The sequence below is a fragment of the Geotrypetes seraphini genome, chromosome 5, assembly GCF_902459505.1.
Source record: "Geotrypetes seraphini chromosome 5, aGeoSer1.1, whole genome shotgun sequence".
NCBI classification, from domain to species: domain Eukaryota; kingdom Metazoa; phylum Chordata; class Amphibia; order Gymnophiona; family Dermophiidae; genus Geotrypetes; species Geotrypetes seraphini.
In genome coordinates, this window is record NC_047088.1 from 64008682 (window position 1) to 64027852 (window position 19171).

General features: G+C 42.3%; 1 protein-coding gene across 1 annotated transcript in view; it reads right to left on the bottom strand.

Annotated features, from left to right (window-relative positions):
• Nucleotides 1-19171, bottom strand: part of CLIC2 (chloride intracellular channel 2) — a 53412-nt gene that overhangs the window by 26961 nt on the left and 7280 nt on the right. Inside the window, exons 2-3 of the mRNA XM_033945088.1 lie at nt 4632-4741; nt 4083-4208 (exon numbers count right to left, since the gene is read on the bottom strand). Coding sequence (XP_033800979.1) covers nt 4083-4208; nt 4632-4741 — 236 coding nt within the window. The remainder of the gene's footprint in view (nt 1-4082; nt 4209-4631; nt 4742-19171) is intronic.

The following is a 19171-nucleotide window of genomic DNA, read 5'->3' on the forward strand; positions in this document are numbered from 1 at the left end:
CAAGGATTTTCAACACGTGTAACTTTTACAACGGTATTCCTGACGTCTTCCAGCTGACAAGAAAATTTTCTCTTCCACCTAATTGTGCCGGAGAGGCTAATTAAGGGTGAGCATACGGAAATTACTTTTATTAGCTTGGGAATTAGATAGGAATCATTGATAAAGGTAAAGGGTTGAAAAGTTACCTGGGTGATAATATAATCATTTGCTAATCAGGGATTATTATTATAAGGAATAGTGTGTGTGTTTAACAAGAAGTTTTACTTAGTTGTCTAACCATTAGATTGTGATAATCATGTACTGAGTTTCATTTGTGTAATTAGATATTTTGAACAATATTTAGATTCTGCAACTGGCTTGTGAATTATATTTTTCTATTTTCATAATAAAGATATTTCTCATTAGCCTGGGTTTGTGTCGTATAATTAGACCATGATATTTGAACTTGAATAAGGTTATGGTTTTCTCTAGACCACTTAACAGAAACGTAACGTGTTTATAATACTGCTAAGTGAACCATAAATCCTTCTACACAACATACTTACTGGGCTTAATTCAGCAAGTTTTGGAGCTGTGAAACAAGCAATGCACAAACATATTTAAAGTAAGAATTGCTGCATATAACATGAGCCTCAATTGGAGATACTGTGGATCTCGACAGTTCCATTGACTACAATTTCATGGCCTTATCCATGATCTAATGCTACTAACACACAAATTCAAGAACTATTTGAAATATATGTTCTAGGTATTAGATAAGCATACCTAACAAAGCAAATGATAAATGATGCTTCTGGTCAAACTTAAAAAATAAAATGGTCAAAATGAAATTGAAATAACTTGCATTTAAATTTATCTCACCAAAGTTTGGGTGCCATTAAAACAACTAGAGCTTTTCATGAATATTGCTTGGTGTTATTAGACTGCACAATAATGAATGTTAATGAGAGACATATGAGATAGGTTTATTTATGTCCAGATATTTACTGGAGGAATGGGGTTGATGATGTAGCATAGACCCATGAATCTTTGAAAGAATTGTGATCAAAATTCCATCATGGGACTGAAGCATTGCTAAGATTATTAAATGTAACTTTTGTACATTTACGAGGGGCCACTGGAACGTTCTCAGCTCAACCAAGAAAAGAATGATGTAGAGTCATGAAAATTTACTTGATACTTTCCATTTCATTTCATAACATTGAAATAAAAAGTGTCAAGAAAAGTGTGGAATAACTTGTAAGTTTCATGGTTTCCACATCATTCTCTTCTTGGTTGGACTGAGAACTTTTCAATGGCCCCTTGTAAATATTTTCAGTGGCCTCTATGTAAAAATGTAGGTATTTGTCAACAAATTCTATATATATAGATTACTGTCAGGTAGATATGACATATTCTGGCATGTCTTACTTGGCATGACTGAACTGGAATACCAAAAATTTCAACATACTCGTATGATATTTAAGGTATATTATAATGTGTACATGAGACACTGCATTAAAGAAATGCAAAACCATAATCCAAATGAACTCTTAGGTATAAGTCATAAAGAAGTTGTTCTATCAATGGTGCCCAAATTGTTATTGGTAAGATCATTGATGTAACAGCCTCCCCTTGGCAATGTTGTAGCAGTACAATTCTCATTGAGTATACATTTTATTAAGAGATTGAAATACAACTTTTACACTTTCAGGCATCATAGGTTCTTGGCTTCTTGCAAAAGACCTCTTAGCTCGTCTTACATTCAAATAACATTTTCTTTTCCAAGAAGACAATCAGGCCTGGATTCTCTATATGGCACCGATATCGGTGGTTGTCTAAAAAGCGGCCACCAATTGTGTATCAATCACATGACTGTACCGTAGAGAGAATTGCACCTCTGGGACAGATAGGCACTGGAAATGTAGGCCAGGGTTTACCAGGCCTACATTGCTGGCATCTATCTATGCTGTGAATTGCGCCTACGTGGCGCCTAATGCCACTTCCAGCATTAGCCACGCCCATCGTGGCATTAAGCACTGTAAAACACCTAGGTAGGCACAATTCTGGTGTCTTTTATTTAAGCACCAGTAGGCGCTTTAATTTTACCATTGTTTGCCTTTTTAAACGGCATTTCTCAATTAACTTAAGTTCAAGTTCAATTTATTTGATGTACCGTAAATATAAAACCAAAGGTAAATCTAAACCTAAGGTTTGGCACCATTTATAAAATATCCCCCTTAGGGGGAAATTCTACAAATTGTCCTTACCCTTTACAGATTTGCGCCTAGAGCCTATTCCTATGCCCTAACTTTAGGTGCCTGACGTACGCTTGCTAAAACCAGGTGCAAATGTCAGCACCCAAGTTGGGCACACTGAGTCAGTATTCTGTGACAGTGCATGCAATTGTTTGGAATGCCTCCTGACACACCCCTGAGCCTCACATGGCCACACCCACTTTTTGGTCACCCAGTCTTATAGAACAATGTGCAGCTATGTACACATGCAAAATTTGATGGCTGCCAATAAACATCACTAAGTGGTGGTCAGCACCCAATTATTGACAGTTGATAGCTCATTAAGCAATTAAATTGTGCAGGCATCTCGACAGTGCACCCGAATTTAGGCACCATATATGGGATAGAGGTCTGCACGGGAACGGGGATCGCGGGAATCCCGTGGGTCCCGCAGGGGTTCCGTGGGAATCCCCCCTAACCCACGGGACTCCCACGGGGACCCCCCCTCTGGCCCACAGGACTCCCACGGGAACCCCCCTCTAGCCAACGGGACTCCCACGGGGATGGAAGGCTTTGGAAGCAGGGTTCGTCCATATAATATAATGAACACGTCAGCCTTAGTAAAAGAGGGTTTTTTTATAAGTTAATTACCTGAACAGAAAACAAAAAAAGGGTTCAACCAATGAGATTCCACAAGGAAAACAGCAGCACAAACACAAAAGAAACTGTGGAATTGATGATCCTGTCAGAAGTAATTGCTGCTTTTTATGGAGACGGGCGGAGATGGAGGTAACTCCTTGCGGGGATGGGTGGGGACGGGTGGGGACGGAGAGGATCCTGGCGGGGACGGGTGGGGACGGAGAGGATCCTGGCGGGGACGGGTAGGGACGGAGAGGATCCTGATGGGGATGGGCGGGGATGTGTGGGATTTCTGTTCCCGCGCAACTCTCTAATATGGGATCCAGGGGTTAGTCTTTGATTGATTATTTTCTATGTTACTGCTACTGAGGTGCAGATTATTCAAAACCACTATACTGCTCATAAATTTGTCACTCAGGCTTGTTAGCTTGTGATACAATAGTGCTAGATAGAATAGGAAAGGAGAGGGGGGAAGAAATGGAAGGTGGGGGGGCACTTATGTGACTTAACAGGAATTGGAAACAACTACTGTTTGCATCCACCACGTGGTGTAGCATTTTATTACTGGTTGGAAAGACTCCTACCTTGCCTTTTTGTTTGACTGTAGATATCTTAAGGCGGGGTGCTCTTCTGTTTGTTTGTAGCACAGGTGGACCTAGGTGGATCTGGGCCCATCTAATTTAGGCTCAGGTCCATCCTAAATTCTCATGCCCTTGTTATGGCTCAAGCCCCACCAGTTGCATGGATTAGCCAATGTCAAAAACTCCTCCCGCTTCCACTTGATCCAGTCCGTGGACTCTGTCCAAGTGTTGGCATCGAGCTAGCCTTCCCCCTGCCTAACTGCAAGGATCCTGTGGTGGCAAAAATGCCTCCCTTTCCCACTTACTCCAGCCTATGGCGCTGTCCAAGCGCTGCCATTGCGCTGGCCTCCTCCCTGGTGCACATGCTCAGTTTTGTGCATGCACAAAAAGTGAGCATAGGTGGGGAGGGTGGGGCAACATACGGACAGAGCCGTGGGCTAGAACAAGTGGGAGAGGCAGGAGTTCTTGTTGCCAGAGGACCCTTGCAGCTGGTGGGGATTGGGGCTCAGGTATTTTTTTATGCTTTGGATTGGCCATGGGGGATTTATTGCCCACCCAAAATGTGACATCTGGCTAAGTTTCTGCATCCACCACACAGTTATTAATAATTTTAGTGCTCTATGTAACGAGAGTCTAATCAAAATACCTTGGTGGAGCCAGAGTCTGTTCCAGAAACTCCTCAATTTTAATGAAGTCTGTTTTCAGCTCTCTGTTGAACAGCAGGAATGGGGGGTTAGTTCCAGGAGCCAGATCCTTCAGCTCCTCAGGTTTCCTATAATAATAGAACAATAGAAAAGTTGAAAATTAATGAAATTGTGGATAACATCCTTAAAGGGACTGACTGGTAAAATTGTTTAGTGGTCATGCCCATGATTTTAAAAGCCTTCTGGAAATCCTCTGCAGAACTGTTATAAGTTAAACTATCGCTGTATGTTCTCTCTTTTACCTTGAGGGGAGGAGTGGCCTAGTTGTAGAGCTGATGCCTCTGCAATCAGAGATTGTGAGATCAAGTCCCAGGGCTGTTTCTTGTGACCCTGGGCAAGCGTTTAGCGCGTGTGCTAAAACGGCTTGCGTGCCTTAGTAAAAGGACCCCTTAATCCTCCATTGCTCCAGGTACAAAACAAGTACCTGTATATATGTAAATTGCTTTGAGTGTGTGTATGTACAAAAATGCAGTATATAAGCCCCTCCTTACCTTGTCATGTCCACAGTAGTGACATTGAATTTGACTCCTTTAAGCCACAGAACCATGAAGAGCCTCTGACAGAAGGGACAGTTCCCAATATTTTCTCCATCTAGACCAGCCTGTACAAATGCAAAAAAATGTGCTGAATATCACTGAATAATAGCTAGACAAGAGACATATGTTAAAAAAAAAAAGTAAAAAGAAGATAAGAGAAGAAAGATGGATAAAGGAGAGTATCCAAAAGGCAAAAACAGAAAAACAGTGGCATCAAAGAGAGCAATGAGGTGCCCTAAGCAAACGTGTTAGCTTTATACCATCAACACTTATCATCCACACTGAAGTTTGGAGTAAAGAAGAAATCTTAAACGTGGCAAAGGAACTTTCACATTAAGAATGGTTGGAAACAAGTTCCATAAGAAGGGAGCTACAAATCAGTACAATCAGTAGTCTCTTAGGTCCAAATTCACTAAGCTCACCGATCGTGTCCCAACCAGTTTGCGAGCCTTCTCCGACCCCGACCTGATTCACTAACCTTCTGCCCGATCTGATCTGCACCCGATCTGCACATGCAAATGAGGGGAAATGGTATGCAAAGTAGGAAGGCAGAGATTCACTAAACAGCAAAAGGAACACCGATAGGGCTGGCCGATCCAAAAAGAAGCGACTGCAGAGAACCAGTCGCTCACGTCCTTGCCGACTGTCCTGCTCTCTGCCGCCCTGAAATCCCAGCCCTGAAACCATCAAAATAAAACATCTCTCTTGTGCAAAAAGTGCCTTGCTCTCTGCTGCCCTGCCTCTCCGCCAGCCCGTGGTTTTAACCCGTGGGTTTAAAGTGTGTTCTGTTCCGTAGTCTGGCTGCAAAGCGAAAGTTCTAAAACAACAGTAATTTAAGTTGTCGGGCAAGCAATTTTTAACTAGCAAAGCCCTGAAGATGTCAATCAAATAACTGCTAGCATATAATGAAGTGCATTCCACTTGGCAACGTTCCCCCTGATTGGGTAGACATTTTAGAGAGTGGATAGGGCTTCCATGGGTCCCTGCCAAAACGCAGAGCAGAAGCAGGTGCTCATGAAGTTGAAGTGCTTCCTGCGCATGCGTCTCGATCACTCTACAGCAATCCGTGGGATCGCTTGTGGGCGTGCATCTAATCAGATCATTTGCATGGGGACTCTTTAGTGAACTGGTCGCCCGGCAAGACTCAGCCATGGATTGCCCATGGATCTGATCGTAAAGGTGAGTTTAGTGAATCTAGGCCTTAGTAGGCTTATATACTTTCTGAGGTGTCAAATTACAATCTGAAGGGCTGCAAACTGATAATTCAGCCCTGAAATTTTAAATATTTATAACTGGCACTGGGACCTCCCCCATACACCAACAAAAATCGACAGGAGGGAAGCCCACTCCCTCTTGCCATGGCGACACACATGAGAGAAAATTGGCAGGAGAGATGCCCACTCCCTCCTGCCAATGGAAGCTGCCACCCCCCCTGCGCAAACACAAAAATGGCAGGAGGGATGCCCATTCCCTCCTGCCAGGTAAACTCCCCCGTGACAGCAAATATGGCAGAAGGGATGCCCACTCTTTCCTGCCAAAGGAGAACCCTCCCATGCCAGGTGCCCTCATGAACCATCCTCTACTCTCCCCCTCCCCCCCAAAAGGCAGGAGGGATGCCCACTTCCTCCTGCCAGGAAGGGGTGGGCATCCCTCCTGCTACTTTTGTTGGCATGGAAGGTGTGTATGTGGAGTTCATCTGACAGGAGGGAGTGGGCATCCCTCCTGCCAATTTTCACTGCCACAGGAGGGGGGGTGGGGGGAGGTGTGTCTCATGCCGGTTCATGGGGAGGGGGTCTTTGGGGATGGTTGTCATTGGCACTGGGGCTTGGCATTTTTTTTTTTAAATGGGGCAGATATTGAGCATGTGCTACACATGCACATCTGTGCTATTAAAAAAAAAAAGAAGAAAAAAGTTCCAACAGATGAGGGGTTTCCCCTACCACTCAGCTGTTATATAACCACTTAGTATTACGATAGGCGATATATCAAATAATCATTAAACTTGAAACTTTTTAGGGCTTCCCCAAACCAGCTCTGCACATGTGCCAGTCGCTCTCAGAGTGACTGATTGGATGGGGATTACCACGAACCTCTGTGCAAGTAACTTGCATGGAGGTTTGTTGGTGCATCAATTGCTGTTCCAGAGTCGGCCAAAAAAATTGGCCAACAGCGATTCACACGGTGTTAATGGCCGTGTTTTGTGCACCTAGCCTTAGCAGTTGCTGGAAATGGTAATGACAAGGGTCTATTCTTTCCTCTGAAAGCACATTAACCTGACTGCTCAGCATGCTGACAAGCAATCACTATGAAGATCATTTACATTAATGCATGTTTTTACTGCAGGTCTCGGTGCTTAAAATATTGCATAAAAGGGGCAAATAATTTCTGTTCATGTGCTGTCAGTAAATTACCCCCTTTTCTGCTGCTGATGCTATTTTTTCATAGGAGAGGTTAATTTAAAGTCCTATCCGCTGTAGGAAAGTTAACAATCTGGTATGTTTTGTACAAGTTCAGCAACAATGCTTCTCCAGCAACCCTGGCTGCATTAAAAAAAAATAAAAAATTACACAATCTAGCCTCCTCAAATTCTCACGCTGGGAAAAACCTAATTACCCCCCCCCCTCTTATTCAAAGCCCTATGGGCTTTGAAGCAGTCACCACAGCAGGAGCCGCTAGTGCAGCTTTGTAAAAGGAGGGGGTAGGTCAGTGGCATAATAAGGGTGAGAGGCGTCCGGGGTGGTGGTGCCCCTCCCCCACCCTCTTCTCCACTGCCCCTGCTATCTGCGCCCCCCCCCTCCCTTTCCCCGTACCTTTTTAACCTCTCTGGCGCGAGCAGCATGCTCGCGGCGGTGTCGGCTCACCCTTTGACATCACTTCCTAGGTGCGGGCCCCGGAACTGACATCAGAAAGATTGCCGACGCCGATGTGAACGACAACCTCACGCTAGGGAAGTAAAAAAGGTACAGGGGAAGGCAAGGGGCATGCGCACATGGCAAGGAGAGGAGTGGTGGGAAGGGCAGAGAGGAGAAGTGCCGTGCCCTCAGAAAGACAGACTGTCCACCTCACCCTCCTCACCTACATCACTGGGATAGGTTCCGCAAACTCTCTGACTTTTACCCTGGTTTTTTTTTTTGTTTCAACCTAATGAAGAAAGTATTTCCTGAAATCTAAAAATTACATTATTAGTCCAAACATGGCACGTTATAAAATGTTATTATTGCACTTTATTTATCAATGAAATATTCAATGCTCCAGACAACAGTGATATCTAAATTTGCAAATAATAACATGCAGATAATACAACTGAAAACCTTGCAGATTCATAATAAAGCACCTGGAGAATAAAGACAGGTGTTTAAATTTAAAAACAGTAAACAACTCATTTATTCTCCCTCCCACCGTTTAAACTGAATGAGTTCTCTAGGCCCTGGGGGTGCTGAAAAGTTCTCAGCCCAACAAACCAACGTCATCAATTCTGAGCATTCTTTTGCCACTGTAGGTGAAAAGTGTGTTATCTTACCCACCTCCTTTACAAAGTGGCTGCTGCGGTACCAGCTCAGATGCTCATAGCATTTCTATGAATGTTGGAGCTGTTACCACAGTGGCTGGCGCGAAAAATGAGGGCTTTGTAAAGGAGGGCGATATTTTATTAAATGACAATTTGCAGAAATGAAATTCTATGTTTTTGACATTGTTTCAGATCATTGATTGAACCATATCCACATCATTCTCTTCTTGGTTGGACTGAGAACTTTTTAGCACCCCCTCGTAGCTCTACTGAAGTGGATTGCCATGCTTAGAGGATCAATCTGTCTTAACTCAGTCCTCCTCTGAGTAAAAGCATAAGACTTTCATGCTTTGCATACTTTTAGCTGGGTTAACAAGAACTCCCAGGGCGTGTGTAGGTCAGGACACATAAAATAATACACATATTTGACATTTTCAGAAATATTTAAGCTATTTTACTCCCCTTGACTGGCCATCCAAAATAACAGTGGAAAGAACATAGTACCATATGGAATGGCTTAGTAATAGATAGACTCTAATCAAATTGTGACTCACTGAATAGATAATGACAAAGTGATAAAATTCATCACCATTCCCATTTAGAAGGACTGAGGCTAAGATAGACACTAAAGAATTACATGGGATGGTTTCCCATGGTTTTCCGCGGGACGGTTATCCGGGGATGGTGATGAATTCTCTACCACTGAGCAAAAAAGTACCAAAAGTGACTTATTTATACTACAAGGTAGAGGGACATGAACTGCATAATCCTATGAAATTTCAGCTTCTGCTATGGACTAATTACATCTATTAAAAATGAGAAATGTTTATCAATGCTTATCAATGTTTATTAAAAAAGTAATTTTTCCTAATTATGACTGGGATAGCCATGCAGATGATAACCCATAATTGGAAAAATTATGATCGCCTGAATTTTTCTTTCTGGTGAGCAAGTTTATGCTCCAGCTATAGGTATGAGAAAATGAATGCTGACATGTTGGGGCATAACAATTTATTTAAGCTGGTTTTGGGTCCGTTGACATCTTTTGTTACTTCACTATAGTTGTCCTTTGTTTACAATTAATTTTTGTTTATTTTCATACACATCCAGAGTGAGATAATTTTTGCCCTTTGAGGATATACATTCAGAGTGGGATGACATTATTATTTTAAATAGGGGAAGGTTATTGAAAGAATCCATGTTTTTATGTTTTTTATTGATTTTATTGATTAATCATTGGGTGGGTGGGGAAAATGGTTGTTCATATATATTTGTAAGATGAATGTGCTTTTATTGACTTATCATATGGATGCATGTTTGTGTTTTGCAGTTTTGATGTTTGGAAAATCAATAAAGATTAAAATAATAATAATAATAAACTCAGAAATCGCACACACCATTTTAGCTACCTGCAGTTTTTAGGCTGAAGAACATTCCACTGACTCTACTGTACTCGTATAACCTTCAAACATGGAGGTAAGGAGCATCCTAGTGGTATAACTGCTGCCTCAACACTGCTCCCTGTGACCCTGACCAAGTCACTTAATCCTCCTTTGCCCCGACTACAAAATAAGTACCTGTATACATGAAAACCACTTAAATGTGTAACTACAAAAAGGGGGTCTACAAGTCCCTCCCCCTTTCCCCGCTAAACTTTTATAGCCTTTATGTCATTTCTGATATTACGTTTGGTACTTTCCTGCTCAGTGGGTCACAATGATTCTTCCTTTCACCGACAACTAAAGATGTATCTCTTTGGAAAATCTTTGCCGATGTGAGTTTGCTTGATGATATTTCATTTTTAATTTTCGCTGAATGTTTTATTATGATTGCGAGTTTACACCTTGTGACCAGTTTAACTAGTTATTCTTTTGTAATCCGCAGAACATCTGGCAGGCATTTTGCAGAATACAAGTTACTGTATTGTAACCTAGTAGGTGACAGCAGATAAAGACCTTCATGGTTCATTCAGTCTGCCCAACAAGGTGGAATACAATATGCCATAGGTGATCCTGATCTGTCTTTACTAATTTTGGTATATAGACTGAAGAAGTCTGTCTGGCACAGATCTTAATTCCCAACTACTAGAGTTACCGTCAAAACCATTCTAGCCCACCCTAATCAATCTTTTCCATTTTTGGTACAGACCGTAGAACATGGCTCTTTCAGCATGAGGAGTCTATGTTGACGGTTTCTTTCTAAACGTTAGCATGAAGTTCGTATGCTAAATTCTTCCATGTACTTTGTGACAACCAGTGGCTTAGCGAGGGTGAGTGGCACCCAGAACGGTGGTACCCCTCCCTTGCCCTCTTCTCAGCACCCCCCCCCGCCACACGCACCCACTTTAATTTTCCTGGCGCGAGCCCGCATTTTGTCTGTTCTCCATCTGACGTCACTTCCTAGGTGCGGGATCCAGAGAGAGCCAACACTGATGCAGGCAGCAAGTTCATGATACTGCTCGTGCTGGGAAAATTAAAAGAGGTACGAGGGAAGGGGTGCATGCATGCGGCGGGGTCAGGAAGGAGCAGGGGATGAAAAAGGGGACAGGTGCTAGCGCCCCCACCAAGACGGCACCCGGGGTGGACCTCTCCCTGCCCCCTTTACTATGCTACTAGTGACAACATTAGCTATTTCAAAACTGATCCTTAATATAAGTACTAATGACATCAAGGTTGTACCAAACTATAGCTCCACCCTATGTAATTCACTCACTGGTGCTTGCCCCTCCTCCTGCTTTTACACCACCAACGAGAGGAGGCCGTGGATTGGAATCATTCTTTTTATCACTTCATGTTTGTACCCTGTATGTCTGCACCGCTTGCACAGCACTTGGTATACTGCTGGATTAGAACAGATTCAGACTGAAAAGGCTGGAGTACTACTATGAGCCACTAGGGGGCTCTGTTAAACAGTTTACCTGCTGGCTCAAGCTCAGACTTGCAACAACAAATCTATTCCCATCTATCCCTGAGACTGAGATTTAACAAAACATTGCTGCCATTAGCCTAACAACTGAGGGTCACACCACGAGAACCCAGAAGTTTAGTTTCATAATCATGCCTTGTCTTGAACCTGGTAACTTGGGTTCTCACTTGGAGCAAATAGTACAGTAATTTAGGTGACTTGCTTTGCTATATTGCTCTGGAGTCTATGTGCCAAGTTCAAGTTACAACAGAAAAAGAACCTGAGAACCTGTACATTATGACCTAGATAGGACTGATCTGTTCTCACTTATTTAGACTAATTGTGTAGACCATGAGCCAGCTGTGCTTCAAGCTTATAAGGAAGTTACTATTTGCACTTTGTCCGGGTTTTGAAAAGCTTCCAGCTGGGGACCACGTTGGGAGGGCATCTGCACATGCACGGATGCAATGCAGTGGCATCACATGCATCCACACATGTGTGTGTCATCACTTCACATCTGCGCATGCGTAGATGCCCTCTCGACGCGGCCCTGAACACGAGAAGAGGTTGAGAGGCAGGGCTGGGGTGGTGGTTGGAGGGAACATAGGGAAGGAGACAGGAAATAGGGTTTTCATGGATGGGAAGAGCTTCAAATGGGTGGGGCTTCAGGCTATGTATTTGAACCTGAAGCCCTGGAACAGCGCTGGGGAAGGGGGAATACCCTACTAGACCTCAGAGATTCCTTTTCCAAAGTGGGTTGGGGCTCATTGTATTGAAATGTGACACTATTTTTACATAAGTTCATGAACTATGGAGATGCTGCTGTCTTTTTGGCTTTTTTTTTTTATTTAAAATCTTTATTCATTTTTAAACTTATAATAAGTGTGATAACATATCCATACAAATAACCATAAATATATCACTTAATAATCAACAATGATACATATAATATTCTCTTATCTCCCCCTCTCCCCACCCTTATCTTTCATATAATCAATACTTATTCAACATGTAACAATAAAAATACCCTCCCTCCCACCCCATAATTGAACTTGTAAATTTAAGGGAAACAAGATTTTTCTAATCATTACAATACTTTGTTAATGGCTCCCAAATATCTTGAAATTTCCTGAAACAACCCTGTTATATTGCAATAAGTCTCTCCATTTTATAAATATGACATAAGAAGTTCCACCAAAAATTATAATTTAATCTATTCCAATTTTTCCAATTATATGTAATTTGTTGAATGGCAACCCCAGTCATTATACGTAATAATTTGTTATTATTTGTAGATATCTGACTTTTTGCTCTCATTGCCATACCAAACAGCACAGTATCATATGATAATGCCACAGGGTTATCTAATAAACAGTTAATTTGGTCCCAAATTGATTTCCAAAAATTCATAATGAATGGACAATAGAATAATAAATGATCTAAAGTCCCTGCTTCGAGATGACAGTGCCAACATTCATTAGACTTAGAGCTATCCAATTTTTGTAAACGAACAGGGGTCCATAAAGCTCTATGTAACAGAAAAAAAACAAGTTTGTCTCATGAATGCCGACACTGTACATCTCATCCTCCAAGACCAAATTCGTGGCCATTGAGACGCATTAATTTGATGCTTAATCTCAATGCTCCAAATGTCTCTCAGGCCTGTATTTGGTTTTTTTCTTAATAAGTCCAGTTAATAATTTATACCACTGAGTGGCCTGGTGACCCAAGAGGTCTTTGGTCTAGTAGGGTATTCCCACTTCCCCAGCTCTGTTCCAGGTGCTGTCTTTTTGTCTTAATCTAGGAAGAGGAAATTCTAGAAAGAAGAGAGGCCATTTTTTTTTTTTTTTTTTTTTTACTAACACTATGAACTGTTAAAAAAAACACAGCTGAGAACACGTCATTTTCTTCCTGCATTAAATGTGCTACATTTATTAAACTGCAGTGGCTGGAGGGAAGGGAAGAGAGATGCTGCTGGCCACATAGGGTGGGGTTGTTGTGGTGATGGCTGGAGTAGGGTTACCAGGTGCCCAGATTTACCCGGACATGCCTTCTTTTCAGAGGACTGTCTGGGTATCCAGATGGATTATTGAAAATTAGCAGTTTGTCCAGGTTTTCAAGCTCAGGGCCATGTTTTTAGGGCCTCCGAGCACTCAGGGTGTGGACACAACGATGTCACATGCATATGTGTGTGATGTCATTGCATCACATTTGTGCATGCTCAGGCTCTCCTGACATGGCCCTGAGCAGGAGAAAAGAGAAGAGGTTTGGAAGAGGCGAGGCTGGGGTGTAAGGGGCAGGGCTGGGGGAGGGACCTTATGCCCAGGTTTTATCCATTCAAAATCTGGTAACCCTAGGCTGAAGGGAAGGAAAGAGAGAGAGAGAGGGTACTGGTGATGGCCATATGGGGTAGGGGGATTGGAGAGAATGGAAGAGAGAGAGAGGGTGCTAGCCATATGGGGTTGAAGGAGGCTGGAGGGAAGAGAGAGAGGATGCTAGTGCTGGTCACATGGGGTGGAAGGAAGGGAGAAAGTCACTGGATTGCAAGACTGTTGCTGGAGGGGGAGAGAGGGTTCTGGACCTTTGGTGGGTGCTGACCCTTGGGGAGGTGCTGAACCTACAGGGAGGTGGAGAGAAAAGGAAAGAGAAGGTACAGAGATGGAAGCTGATGATGAGCATAGAGAAAGAAGAAAATGTCAAATGGACAGGAGACCCTGGTGAGCGAGTTAACAGAAGACAAGCAGAATCCAGAGCCTGGGACCAAAATGAGTTCAATAATAAAATAACCAGACAACAAAAAGTAGAAAAAAAATTTTTATTTTCTGTTTTATGTTTACAATACGTCAGATTTGAAATGCATAATCTTCCAGAGCTGGTGTTAGACAGTGAGCATGAGCCAGGAACTAACAGAGAGAGGCGAAGTCTTTTTTTTTTGTTTGTTTACATTTGACAGCACTAGCATAGGGTTGGAGAGGGGAAAGGGAGTGGGATGTGTGGACATGATGTAATTCATATAAACAATTTTTCTAGCTAATTTTAAAGCTATGTCACAGAAAGCAAATAGTATCAAATCAAAAAATCGATTCCATTAGTAAAATCAAATCAAATCAAATTTTTTTTTCCTGAATCAGACAACTCTACGCCATACTCTTCCAATTCTCACAAAATATTAGGATGTTCCAGGCAGCACCCCCCAACCCACAGATTCCTTTGAAAAAATAATGGCAGTCCTCTCAGTCCCCTTACTCTGACCTGGGCAGGAACATCCTCTGGTCACTTCTGTTCCATTGACTGCTTCTTTCAAAAAAGGGCACTATAGGTCCCTCATGTAGTATTGTGGTATTACTACTAAGGGTTATTTTGTCTTATAAAGTAGTATTCTCATAAAGCATTAGGCCGCACAGTGGGCTGGGCCTTAAAAGACAACAGGCCCAACTTGCCCACTATTGCAGCATTGCTGCAACCTGAAATTTGTGATCATCTGTGCTGCGGTAAATGTTCCATCTGCAAAATGGTGCAACAAGGTACTATCTTACCATGGTAAATAAATAAGGCCTTAATGCTCAAACTCTCTTTTTGTGTATTTCAGTACAATTTCACTGTTAAAAAGTAAGAGCATAAAGTAGGTCACCTAAAATATTTGGGGCGACTAGTGTGGTGCTAAACGCGATTTTATATCAGTTAGGTGCACTGTATAGAATCATGCTTAGCACCACCTAAATGGCGTTGCCACTAGGCGTCCTACCTTTAGAAACATAGAAACATAGAAAAATGACGGCAGAAAAGGGCCATAGCCCATCAAGTCCGCCCACTCTAATGACCCACCCCCCTTGACTTTACCCCCTAGAGATCCCACTTGCGTGTCCCATTTACTTTTAAAATCTAGCACGCTGCTGGCCTCAATCACCTGCAGTGGAAGTTCATTCCAATGATCAACCACCCTTTCGGTGAAGAAATACTTCCTGGTGTCGCCATGATATTTCCCGCCCCTGATTTTTAGCGGATGCCCTCTTGTGGCCGAGAGTCCTTTAAGAAAGAAGATATCATCTTCCACCTTGATACGGCCCGTGATATATTTAAACGTCTCAATCATGTCTCCTCTCTCTCTACGTTCCTCGAGTGAGTACTGCTGCAGTTTATTCAGCCTTTCCTCATACGGGAGATCCCTGAGCCCCGAGACCATCCTAGTGGCCATTCGTTGAACTGACTCAACTCTCAGCACATCTTTTTGGTAATGTGGCCTCCAGAATTGTACGCAATATTCCAGATGAGGTCTCACCATGGATCTGTACAACGGCATGATGACTTCGGGTTTCCAGCTGACAAAGCTTCTACGGATACAACCCATCATTTGTCTAGCCTTTGATGAAGCCTTCTCCACTTGATTGGCAGTCTTACTGGCATGGCATGCTTTTAAGCATACAATAATCAAATTGGTTTAATTGTCCAGAAATATCTGCTGACCGGTAAAATTGTTGACTGCCACAAACAACTTCTTCAACTAGAGGAAGTGGGGCGGGCACATGGAGGAGAGAAATGGGAAGAGGCAGGGCGCGGAGAAGAGGAGGGGTGTCGGCGCCCCCCCAACATGGCGCCCGGGGTGGATTGCCCCCTCTCCCCCCCCTTACTATGCCACTGTTCATACGATAGGGTAGAGTCGAAAATGACTCTTAGGGCTCCTTCTACGAAGGTGCGCTAGCTTTTTTAGTGTACGCACCGGATTAGCGTGTGCTAGCCGAAAAAATACCGCCTGCTCAACAGGAGGAGGTAGCGTCTAGCGCGCGTGGCATTTTAGCATGCGTTATTCCACGCGTTAAGGCACCTTCGTAAAAGCAGCCCTTAGCACTTTTTTTCGGGGGAGAGTTTTTTTTAAAAGCCAATGACTTTTGGTGCACCATATTTATACCAGGATTTTCTTTGCTTAAATACCAGTGCCTAATTCAAAAAGAGACACCTAACTTAAAAACACACCCAAGATGTACCCCCTAACCACACCCACTTTTAGGTAGGAACTTTAGACTTGGTGCCCACTTTTTATAAGATCACTTTTTTTCGAGTTAGGCACCTAACTTTCAATTAAGTCCAATTAACGGCAATTGTGATGTGTTAAGTGCCACTTATCAGTACTGATTAAGCCTATTAAACAATTTAGTTGGGTGCCTACATCATCTAGGTACACCAATGCAGGCACCTAACTTTAGGTAGACTGTATAGAACTTGCCAGTGAGTGTGATACAGAATAATGGAGACATAGCTAGGGTTCCCAGAATTCTTCTCCATGAAAAGAGGGCATGTGGCTCCGTCCCATTCTACTCCAGCCCACCCCAGCCCCACCCTGGTCTACCTCCAGCCCCATCCCATTCTGCACCTAACCCCACCCTGGTCCACCCCTAGCCCACCCTCTCATCTCCTTTCCAGAGCTTGGGTCCTTATCTGGAGGTCCTCCGAGCATGCACGGATGAAATGAGATGTTGTCACATCATCTCATCACAGCTGCACATGCTCAGAGGTCCTTCAGACAGGGCCTCGAGCTTGGGAAACCTGAACAAACTACCAGAGTTTGAAAATTCACCTGGGCACTTGAACAGTCCTCTAAAAAGAGGACATGTCCGGGTTTTCCTAATCATAGTTATACTGTGAGTGAAACATGATTCACAAATGCTATTTCATAAACTGAACTGGGATGTTAGTCCTTAAAGATTTTGATAAAATTACCACTTCTTAGCTTTCCTTATGGGCATAAGTAAATTACAGTATATTGAGCTGATCCTACTCAAAACTTAATTTAGGGCTCATTCTGGTAGACATAGAATTTCTAATAGGACTGTAATCAGTTGCTGAAATGATTAGGCTAAGTGCAAGGTATATAAATTTAGGAGAGGCGAGTTGGCGGGTTGGTGGGGGGGAGTTGTAAATAAAAGTTCACAGTGCTAGATCTCAGCCTTCAGTTCCAGTTTTGACCCCAAACTAACAGGAAGCCACGATTCAAGAAATAGGAACATGAAATGTTTTATGAACTATCTAGCTTGTATCACCGATGCTGATATTTCCCTATGACGTCTTGGAAGATTCTCAGTCTCTTGTGTGTCTTTTTCCCTTTTGCTCCCTCTTCTTTGTAACTTTATCCTTTTCTTTGTAGTTTGTAGATTGATTATCAAGGAGTCAGGCCTGGTGAAGTAAGATAAGGAGAAGGCAGAGCTGCCAGTATTGTATAGGCAGTACCAGGGGAGTACAGGGAGAGGGAGCTTGATAATGGATATAACAGGAAGGGAGAAACTTTACTGGCAGAAGGGTAGGTGTAGGAGAAATGTTACTACATTTTCCAGGAATAATGTTTTCTTCCCTTATTTTTTCTAATTTAAAAGGAACAGTGGAATTTTACCTATCAGATTTAAAAGATTCAACTGCTCTGTGTGCAGGCACATACTCTGATCATGTGAACGAGTAGAAAAGGATGTAGTGTCTACATTACATTCTCTTGTTTTCCTTGAAAATTTATTGAAAATTTTGCATTATACAAAAAAAGGGAAAAAGGTACAAAGACAATATTACATCAACAATGAACTTTCAGAAAGATTGATGAAGAAAAGGAGTTTTCTAATTACAGAGACAAATGAAAAATGCAATATTCAACACTCTAGGATCATGATATATACAAGGGAAGTTTGCCCACTCCTAAAAGGTTTTTCACATCATATATACAAGGGGGTGCAGAAAAGTTCTCAGCCCAGCCAAGAAGAGAATGACATGGATATGGTTCGGTCAATGATCTGAAACAATGTCAGACCATAGAATTTTGTTTCTGCAAATTGGCACAACAAAATAACACTCTTTTCAGCTACAGTGGCAAAATAACACTTAGAATTTAGGAAGTTGGTTAGTTGGGATCAGAACTTTTCAGCAGCCCCTCGTATATGGAATAAATGATATCGCGCCCTACATGATTTTGCAGGCTTCAACTAAAGTTAGGTCAGAACTGAGATAACCTGGTATGGCCTTGATATATATGAATTTCTTATGGCTAGGAGGCTCCCAAAGAAACTGACTGATTTTATCCAAAGCCCAGTCAAGGGGAGGTGCCAACATTTCATGATACCTAGTTTCCTTGTTTGACCATAAGCACTAACCAACGGCAGAATTAATTTCAAATACTCGGTGACAATTACAGTGTGCTTGGACCTCCCTGAAATTTCAAAAGCCTTGTTTTGAACAGGTTTGTTTCCTTAGAGGGCAGGAAAAAGAAGGAATTCTAAGTATGAAAGTCATAAAGAAGTGTATAAGTATATCAGGAGTCATTGGGTGCTTTACAGTATATGGTAGAAATCTGAATGAAATTGGATGAGTGGCTAAAAAAATGTAATATGAAGGATAGACCAAGTCAGGAGAAAATCCCAATATGGCATAAAATGATGGTTTACTGCAACAGTGTTCTGTCTAGCAGACAACGCAGAGTGAGATACAATACCTTGTTGACAATTGAAAGTTTGCCACATGCACTTTTGTCTCCACATTCATGAGATTAATATATCCTGATGCAGGCAATCAGCAAAATGTGGCCACATTGGGTTTATGGTTTTGTACTAGTGGAATAATAATATCCAGCTGTGTGCATGGTTGAGCGCTTCCAATATTGGAGAAACTCTTTGACTTTGTCCAAGGAGAGCTAATTTCCATTGGGTTTAGCACTCCCCAATAATTTCAAAAAGTTGCCTCCTATGAGTTGAATAATACCTCCACTTTATACCATACTAGTGGTTTGTCCTTCACTCAGTTTGGCCTGGTTTCTCCTGATCCAACCTATCTTTTGAAAATCACCATTGATAGTTTCAGGCCTTGTGTCTACATACGGTTGAAAAGAAGGGGCACATTTACAAAGGGGGACTAGACAGAGACACACAAAGTTGATGATTTTATAGGACAGGTTTCCCTGTAGACTAGACTACAAATTTGTGCTTAAGTGTGGAAAAGTGAAAGAAGTTTGGAGAAATTAATTGACAAAAATGTTCATTCACAAGATTTTCTATTCAACTGCTTTGTGATGGAAGCCTCATATTATGTCCTTCATTTTTCTTAAATATTGCAG